Source organism: Mobula hypostoma, chromosome X1, assembly GCF_963921235.1.
Source record: "Mobula hypostoma chromosome X1, sMobHyp1.1, whole genome shotgun sequence".
NCBI lineage: Eukaryota > Metazoa > Chordata > Chondrichthyes > Myliobatiformes > Myliobatidae > Mobula > Mobula hypostoma.
Genome location: NC_086128.1, coordinates 12,101,297 through 12,111,037, shown reverse-complemented (window position 1 = coordinate 12,111,037; position 9,741 = coordinate 12,101,297). Strand labels below are relative to the sequence as shown.

Sequence of the window (9,741 nt, the reverse complement as noted above, 5' to 3'; positions counted from 1 at the left end):
TACTTTATAGTTTTAAATTCAACTATTAAATCCCATGCCCATTTTGAGACTAAACTACTTTAAATCTACCATTTCTCCTCTCATTTGTAACTCCTGTTTTTTTTTGCAAACCACTTTTTCTCTTCCCTGCTCTCCTCTGACTCTCTCCTCCCCCCCCTCCCCCCCAGGCAGTGGGAAGGGAAGAAGCAGCGTGGTTTTCCACCTTCCTTTTTAGGACTGACACAAAAGTACTAAATGAGTAACCTGACCACCTCCCACATAGTTCTTGGTGCATAGTTGATGACTGGGATACCAAGTCATTGACCAACTGGGGTCAAAGGCTTTCCCTGTTGTTTCTGTTGCAAGACTTCTCCTCACATGGTCTGTTGCTTTACCCACTACTTTGAGGTCCTATTCAAACCAAGCTGAACAGGCCCCATCTCTGATCTTCTGGTGACACCTGAATTTAAACTGGTTTTGAAGAATATTGATTAACTGCTTTCTTGAATACCTGTAGTGTAGTATTGCTTGCTAGCTATCTTCTAGATGAACGCAAAATGGTCTTGCTGCTCTTAGTGTACGAGCCCTAGAATTCAATTAACACAGCCCAGGGAAATCTATTTGCGCTTGTTATTTCTTAATTTGTTTGATTAGGGCTATATACACAGAGTGGTTAAATTCTTTGTGATCATCTTGTAATAGCAGCAATTGTGCTTCTCTTGCTGAAAAATGCCAAGCAGCAAGAAAGAACACCCTTGGCGCATTGTACCTCCTCAATGTCCCAATATACTTTTCAGCCAATGAATTGCTTTTTATTTTTAAAAAATGTTATGTAAACATGCAGTAAGCCAATTTGCGTACAGAGGTTAAAACAGTAAATGAATGAACAGCCAGCTGATGCATTACTATTGCTCTTAGTTAAGAGAAGATTAATGACCCAACTGCAGGGGTTGTGTACGCTGTAGGAATAAACCTCGCTGTTCTTCAGATAGAAGTTTGCATCCACTTGAGCATCTAGCAGTGTCCTCAATGCATCACTATCCAGAAGATGGCATCTCAAACAATGCCTTGGCCAAGTTGATGTTGTCAATGCACAAATGATACACAATATAACCAGCAAAGTGAGTTTTTTTTTTAATACTTGTACTGTGTGAGAATGAGCCATAAATGTGAAGCTTGGGTTGACTATCTGCAGTAATTGCAAAGTTGTGTTCCAGTGAAGGAGTAACCATGTTGTGCAATGCTGAACCAATACTTGAACACAAATGATTTTCACCATGTGAGAATGTAATTAAGTAGTGCAGAGACAAGGAATAATTGGATTGTGGTTGCTTTACTTAGTGACATTCAGAATGTAGGAGAGGGAGCAAACAAATCAAACTGCTTCTCAACTCCCACTGATTCACGAAAGCTCTTCCTATGGTACAAAGTGCCCATTTCTGTATAGTTGTCTTTTCCAAGAGATTATTTGGTGTGTTTTTAAGATGCATCTCTTTTTCAATTTTATTTCTTGCTATTGTTCCTTAATTCCTAAGGGAAATAAAACTTGAAAGGAAAATTCTTCACTCTAAAAGATAGCTATCAGTTTGGAGGTCCTTCCTAAGGTCCTGGTCTGGGTGTGGTGAGGATTTTAGTGTGAACCATGTGGTAGTAGAGTGCCATTTGTGAAACATGGGAATGCAAGTTTTTAAACTTTGACTTTCAAGATCCCCTCCAATCACTGATTAAGCGCTGGAGTAGGCCACAGCATCAACTTTCATAAAGGACCCACACACCTACCCCCAACAGAGAAGGTCCAGTACTATCTCCGTAGGTTTTGTCACTTGAACTCTTGTGTTTTTGATGTGTTGCTTTCAAACTTCTCACCCCTTTGGCAGCCATTTTCTCCTGGAATGCAGTGTTTAAAGGGCAGGAAATTGCTTTTATGTATGTTTACCCTTTTGGCATTCCCCAGTTCAATTAACCTGGTTTTAACCCTGTCTGCTGATAATTTTTTTGGACTGAAGAATGAGTAAAAATGTTTTTTTTAAATAGAGATGTGGCCTGCCTGGGCCTATCATCTACTGAAACTATCAAATCAGGATCTTCTTGCTTAGATAAGGTCCAGGAATAAAAACCACTCCAGTTTGAATTAAGTATAAAGTACTTCTGCATTGGAGAACTTAATTTTAATCTTGTCACCCTCTGGAAATCTGAGGGTTAGAGGAGAACAGATCAGTCCACCAACACATTAACCTTATCCTGTAAATGTTATATATGCATAAAGCATGAAATAGATGGCTATATGCTTATTTGTAAAGGACATGAGTGCACCTGTCATGGCCATAGGGAGAGCTTTCTCAGTAGTGCAACAAGTTGGTTACTCTGGCACAATCTACAACGTCAAACAAAAAATAATTTTCAAAATGGTGGAATCCTTTCACAATTCTCCACATTCACATCAATGTTAAAATAAATTATTAGTCACCATTTCTGCAATCTTGCATTGAGGATACTGTATATCCAGTAACCACAGGATGTAAACAGCAGCAGTATTAATACACTGAAACCCGTATACTAATAAATCCTTACAATCCATCATACTCATCTAGAACCAGGTAAATCTTTCACACAAAGCAGTGATACAAGGCACTTTCCTCAGTCATGTGCACTTACTGGTTACTGAATAAAATGTCTATTTAAAAAAAAAAAAAAAAAAAAAAATCAACTAAGGTTGCTGAATTTTGCCAAATTCAAATACTCTTGGGTTTGTGTGGGACTGTGGTTCACTTGGGGAATATCAGCTTCCTTTTCAGAGAGGTCATCGACATGAAACATCAACTCTGTTATTCTGTCCAGCATACTCATTTTTAATTTCCTCTAATTATTTACATCAACTTCAGTAGGATATATCACCCTAGTCATTCTTGCACTCCTTTTTTAAAATATAAACACTACTAAATAGGTTAATGGTGATGTTAAGTCTGGGCTTGTTGGCATTGTATTTGTCTGGACACATGCTTCACAACTGAATAGGTAGCATTCCTGTAGTACATCATTCCTCTGGGTATGAAAGAACTGTCCTAGTCCCAGACTACTGGCTATTGGATATCTGTGATTAGAATAAAGTATGATAAACGTGCTCCATATCTGCTTTAAACTGAACATCACCATGACTGGCCTACACTGCAAGAGATGATGTCCTACTTCATGAATTTGCAAGTACTTTAATGTTCATAAAATAGCATTGTGACCCCATATAATTTAACTTAATTTTTACCTTTTTATTTAAAAAAAAACTCCTCTCCTAGCTACCCACAAATAATAATCCCTCCCTGCTCTTGATTGGAGTTTATGGAGGGATTTTCTTCTCTTGGTAAGTTGCCATTTTCTTTCTCTGCTCTTACCAGGCACATGTTGGGAAGTCAGAATCAGGCAAAACTGGTCAGGATTAGAGCCCTCTTCTTCAGTGCAAGGAGGATGATGTGTGTCTTTATTTCAGCAACCCCACTCGCTGCAGTGTGACACCATGGGCTCTAATAGCAATAAGCATTTCAAGTTTATTCTGAATTATTGAGCTCTAGTATATTGGTTACTATTTGAGGACGTGTGGTAGCCACAGCAAGAAGTGTTTATCTTTGTCATAATGTACTAGTAGCTTTTTAAATTTTCCTACCTCAGATGAAGGTAGTGAAAGGTGAGGGGGTCCAATTCCCCAACTTCAGGCTTGCCTCCAGCAAGGTCGCACAGTAATCTGCCAATAGAAGCCTGTTCACATAGCCTGGTTGTGTTTTTGTACAAATCACAAGGGAGGAAATTGTCTCCTGGGGTTGATGAGTGGTGAGCTGGGTTGAGAACCCTCACTGACTTTTATTCCTCTCTCTAAAGGAGGGTTATAGTGAGTAAATTTCCCACCACCTGTAATACTTAGTTACTGAACTAAGCTAGAATCAACCCTGGAAGCACAGCATAACCCTGCTATTGTCCTTGAGGGGATTAATCCCTCAAAGCAGTCCTGTCAGTTATTATGTACTTTCCAGAGGGGACACACTTACACTCATCAACACTGATATAACATCCTTGCCTGATTGTTATCACATTTATTTGGTTCATTAGAAAAGTTTCAACTGTTGGCTCTGGGTTGGTTTAGCTCTCCCTTGATCCTGAACCCCACAGAGTAGATTGGAAAAGGGGAAGTACATTTACTTGCATCTTTTCAGGTTCTAAAGTTTCACTTCACAAAATAATTCCTGCTCAGTTTGTTTTCCTGGGTTTACAGATCCCAATGCCTGAAATTTCCTGATCAATAGACCACATTATTCTTTGGTTTATGAGATGACCTCTCTTCTTCCTTCCTCTATTCCCCTACCCCTTCCCCTCCATATGAGGAGAAGAACATTCTTGCCCTGGAATTTGAAGCTCGGCTAGAGTCAAACTCATGAGCCATCAGCTTCAACCTCCTTTGAGGGCTGTACTCTCAGAGCAGAGAAGGGAGTGGGCTAGATCCGTCTGCATAGATCAGGCACTTCATGCCAGAGGACAGGGCAGTCTAGTGGGCCAGGAACATTGCATACAATTTGCATTCAGCAACCCACAGTTCCCCACCACCCCACACCTCCTGGGTATGAAATGGCCATGGCTAAATGCAGACTACCCAAGTTCAAGTCTAATCCAGAAAGGCACTATTTTTGCCTGCTATTCTCACAGTTCGATGCTTTGGTAAATCTCTGGAACTGGCTTACAAATTGTGGTCAGACTGAAGCCAACACACAAGACCATTCAAGGAAATGGGTGCAGAAATCTGTGTGCGCTTTACTCTGGAAACACCCCAGTCCTTGAATAAGAGTTTGAGAATGGGTCTGTCCTTTACTTACTGTCCCAGCTTTAAGGCTTTACTTCCCTCACCCTTCCCACAGCCCCAGTAATCTTTATTTTGAAAAAAGTTACATTGTACCTGCATCTTATTCTGCTGTAACCAGCAAAGGAAGATCAATCCCTAAGCTTTGCCTCCCCTCTATAGCTGGCTCACATATGCCTACTTTATTACTATGGAACAGATGTCCTTCATCCACCCAGCCATGGGACACGAGGCAAATCAGCTTCCGAGCTAAGCAGCAGGCAAAGCAGTGTGTTTCTAGATTTTTAAAAAATATTTTGTTTTAATAGCTGAGCCTCTTAATGTTGTCAGGGGAGAGCTGAAGGGGCAATATCCTTAATGCAGTCAGATCCCACTGCGCTAACAAGCTGCCTGATACTGGAGGACCATGGTTCAAAGTTCAAACTAAACATCTGGTTCACTGGTAGCAGATGTTTAAATCAATCCAGAGAAGGGACTCATTAAGCAGTCTGTTTGCTCTAACGAGTAAGAGATGGGGATCCAACTATATTGTATAAACAACTACCTCACTGATGATCATTTTAAACACACTGCTCTCACTGCTGCAGGCACTAAATTGTTCACTGTTCATCTCTGCGATTTATAAACTGTTCTTTAATCTTCCTATGCCACTGACTCAATATTTTCCCATTCTTAATTGGTGACTGAGAGCCTAGGGTACGAGGATAGTTGAGCCATACCAAGTTATCTCACCATTGAAAAGTATAATACCAATTGGTACTGCAGCAGATGTATATCTCCCCGAAGGAAAATTCGGCCTAGTAAACAATTTTCATGTGCCAATTCAGAACAGGCCAAGAGGGTATGACTGCTCTAATCCTGGAAAGGAGGTGGTTAATTATCAAGATGAAATCCCTTTCTGAGCCCTTTTCCTACTTTAAAACTGCACCTAGGCTGCAAGAGGGAAGGAGAGAAACTTGCCTCTTTTATAATTCTGCAATTGAGTTAAACACTTGACTCTATCCGAGGAGGCACAAGCCCAGTGTATATGGCTAAGAAGTGGAGCTAGGTCATCTAGTGCTAGGTCATTTCAAAGTCTTTGAAGTTCCTTTTTAAGAATATTGAGCTATTACATTGATAGTATGCAAGGACTAGTTGAAGCATAAGAATTAAACAGAATCATACAAAGTGCTCTAGGGAAGGGCAGTGGAGGTTCAGGTCATGTTGATAGAGAGGCATCTCAGAATTCTTTGGTACCGGTTTCTGAGGAGGATTGTCATCTCATGCTGAGCTGGGCAAATCCAATGAGTTTGGTTTCATCTGGGCTGTAGCCCTCACAGCCAGAGACCTGTGAGGAGAATGACGGGTGAAAAGTGAGCTTTCAGCTAATCCTTTCCATTCTTTACTGACCAGTCATCATGTAAAACTAAATGCCAATTGCAGGGGAGAGTGAGGAGTGTTTGGTTATAATGGCCCAGATTGTAGAGTAGTAATGATGGTGAATCCAACAACATTTGCCATCAATACTCTGAAACTGACAGCAATTTTGCAATTCCCATAGATACACAGTTTAAAGCAGAAGGCTCAAGATTTGTCACTCATTTGGCCCTGCACTCCACAGGCAACCGTGTCCAGATCAAAATCAATTCACGTATTTGCAAACCAGCCTTGTTAAATACTGCGAAAAGGTTGTGCTTTGTTGCTGAAGTCCATGTGAGTTTTCATGGCAGTTGTAGTTTCCTCAGTTTCCAAATAACAGAATTATAATCTTTAAAAATTAAATTCTTTGCTGTTGTTACATAAATATTTTTAATCCAAGGTGTATATCCCAATCTTTTGTGTTTTGGTTTGCTGCTGGTGACAGTTCTTATACCTGGATCATCTGCCTGTCCAGCTTGCCAGTACCACAGTTGTCGAGTGCCCAGCAATCTCCTTGAGCCAGCAGGGACTGAGCTCGTCTAGTAGCATGCTTTGAAATCTGCAGTAAAGTGATGGTACTGGCTGACAATCACAAAAATCACTCTTCTAAAAAAAGAACTATTTCAGAATTCTGTGAGTGCGGATAAAGATTGGTCAGTATAAAGAACTGAATTCTGTTTCAAACACACTTCATTCCAGGTGATTACCGTTTGGCTTTGCAGGTGTGATCACAGGTGAACACACTGGGCATTATCCAAAGAGAAAAGCACTTCAATTCAGAACCATTTTTAAGTTTACCTTAGGTAATTGTTAGATTTTACCAGCTTTAGAGGCTGAGCACATTTTGCCTTCTCGGGCTTCTTGGGATTCTGAGTAGAATTTTGATGTATGCTGAAAATCTGGGGTTAAAATTGCCAAGTAAATAACCCAGTAGTTAAAGAAGGGTAGGCACTGGGCACAATTCGACCATGTACCTGAGCTCCTGTTATAGCAAGATCCCATTTCCCTCACCCCTCCCCACCAATGCCAATGGCCTCATGACCTCAGATTTAGATGACTGCTGCCTGGACTGAGGCTACTCAGTCATGCCGATTTTGAGCCTTCCAAGCAGTCAGGAGCTTATCATCCCAAAGCCTGAGCCCATTCTGATAACGGTATAAAGCATTTGGTGCTCAAGCTGCAGTTTGATCTCTCCACCCCAGCACCAAGATTTCAATGAGACCTTCTGATGTCCAGTAAGCACTGGGGTTTCTATCAATGCACAGATCAGAAAGTACAGGTACAGGATTTGAAGATAATATCACAGCCAAGCAATTTCCAGAATTATGTGCAGAAATGGTGCAGGTAGCAAGAGGGGAAAGATTTGGGGAGTGAATTCTCAAGGAAGGAAATGAATTACAGCTGAGAGGGGTCAGGGAGAGGGCAGGAAGGTGGGGTGATAGTGACACAAAATCAAATGCAAAGCTGAATGTGACTGTGAGCTAGGCTTCCAAAGATAATGTTAAAGTGCACAGAGGGCAGTGAAGGTTGGTAAGCATTGGAGTAATGGGGGGGGGGGGGGGAAGAGAGAGGAACAACAGACTTAGAATCAACAAGATAGGACTTTGGATCTTGGACAAATAACAAGAACAACCCCGGAATAAGAGACTGGGAGGGGAGTAGGCTTTTCAAAGACACCAGGGCTGAGGAGGAGGAGGAGGAGGTGGACAATTTGGCCAAGATGGGAATGTGTGGGTTTAGCATTGGCAGGGACATATGGTCTGAATCTCAGATGTTCCTGATACTTGAAATGGAAACATCAATGTGTTTCTCCTGGTTAGTACTGGAGTTGACAAGTGGGAAGGGCAGAAGAGCTCTCATCACTGAAAAGCCTCAAATTGTCAATACCAGTGGCACAGCAGTGTAGCAGTTAGCGTAACAATATTACAACATCAGCAGCCCAGGTTCAGTTCTGCTACTGTCTGTAAGGAGCTTGTACGTTCTCCCTGTGACTGTGTGGGTTTCCTCCGGGTGCTCTGGTTTCCTCCCACATTCCAAAGCTGTACAGGTTAGTAGGTTAATTGATTACATGGGGGTAATTGGACAGTGTGCCTGTTACTATGCTGTATCTCTAAATCTAGATCAACCTCCCTTGCTAAACCATGAACAGCAGGAAAATATTAGCACAAGGAATTGCTTTAGATAACTGGGCCACAGTCAATGGACAATTGGGAAGGATTTTCCAGAATATGCAGCTCAAGACAATGCGCTGTGAAAAGATCAGACTCTTTTGGGGATATTAAGGTGGACTAGGTCTGGACCCTGTTACTTGGCCAGTCACAATCCCGCAGGGCAATTCATTCTCGGATTTTAAACAACAGCCTGGCAAGAGTTTGGCAAAGGAAGCAGTCGTTGATGATCTATGAACCTCGACAAAACTGTTTAGGACAGCATTTTACATCTTTGTGCTTTTGAGAAGTACCTAGAGAGAGTTTGTCTCCTTACCAGTCGAAATGTGAGTGTCCTGTTTGAATGAGGGTCATCGATTAGTCTCTGCAGGTTGTTAGCCACTAAAAAACAGAAAACAAGGTTAGCAAGGAACAGGACCTTGTATCCTCAAGCTACACCACTTTCACCTCCTCCTTGTACCCCATCCGTTGTTTATTTATATACACACATTCTTTCTCTCTCTCTCCTTTTTCTCCCTCTGTCCCTCTGACTATACCCCTTGCCAATCCTCTGGGTTTTTCCCCCCCTCCCACTTTTCTTTCTCCCTGGGCCTCCTGTCCCATGATCCTCTCATATCCCTTTTGCCAATCACCTGTCCAGCTCTTGGCTCCATCCCTCCCCCTCCTGTCTTCTCCTATCATTTTGGATCTCGATCTCCTCCTCCCATTTTCAAATCTCTTACTAGCTCTTCTTTCAGTTAGTCCTGACGAAGGGTCTCAGCCCAAATCTCGACTGTACCTCTTCCTAGAGATGCTGCCTGGCCTGCTGCGTTCACCAGCAACTTTGATGTGTGTTCCTTAGCTCTGCTCCCTGGAGTAGTAGGCCCAAGCCTCAATCTCAGTTCATCATATTAGTGAGGCAAAATGGCATGAAACCCATAGAGACAACAGCCACCGGAGAGAGGAATGAACAATGCGGGAGAGCGAGCAAAATCAGCCCAACCATCGCCTCTGCACTCCAGTCTATCTGGGCTGGCATTTAAATTGTCTAAGCACCGGGTACTGCCTCGCTCTAGGACCCATTCATTGGGATGTGGCTGTTGCTGAGAAGGCAACGATAATCCCAGTGCCGAAGAAGAGCAAGGTGGCATGCCTGGGCCTGAGCACTCAGAACTGCAGCTGGATCTTCAACTTCCTCACAGACAGGGCCCAGGCTGTAAAAATAGGGGACAAGCTCTCCTCTACAATCACTCTGAGCACTCGTGCCCCACAAGACTGTGTACTCAGCCCCCTGCTGTACTCACTGTACACCCATGATTGTGTAGCCAAGTTTCCATCAAACTCAATATATAAGTTTGCTGATGACACAACAATTGTAGG

The 9,741-nt window shown here is 42.2% G+C and overlaps 1 protein-coding gene across 2 annotated transcripts in view; it reads right to left on the bottom strand.

Annotated features, from left to right (window-relative positions):
- Nucleotides 1-260: 260 nt before the first annotated feature.
- Nucleotides 261-9,741, bottom strand: part of LOC134340131 (STE20/SPS1-related proline-alanine-rich protein kinase-like) — a 121,110-nt gene continuing 111,629 nt past the window's right edge. For both annotated transcript variants that reach the window (XM_063037014.1, XM_063037015.1), the window contains 2 exons: nucleotides 8,699-8,763; nucleotides 261-6,143 (listed from right to left, as the gene is read on the bottom strand). In XM_063037014.1, coding sequence (XP_062893084.1) covers nucleotides 6,072-6,143; nucleotides 8,699-8,763 — 137 coding nt within the window. In that variant the 3' untranslated portion in view covers nucleotides 261-6,071. The remainder of the gene's footprint in view (nucleotides 6,144-8,698; nucleotides 8,764-9,741) is intronic.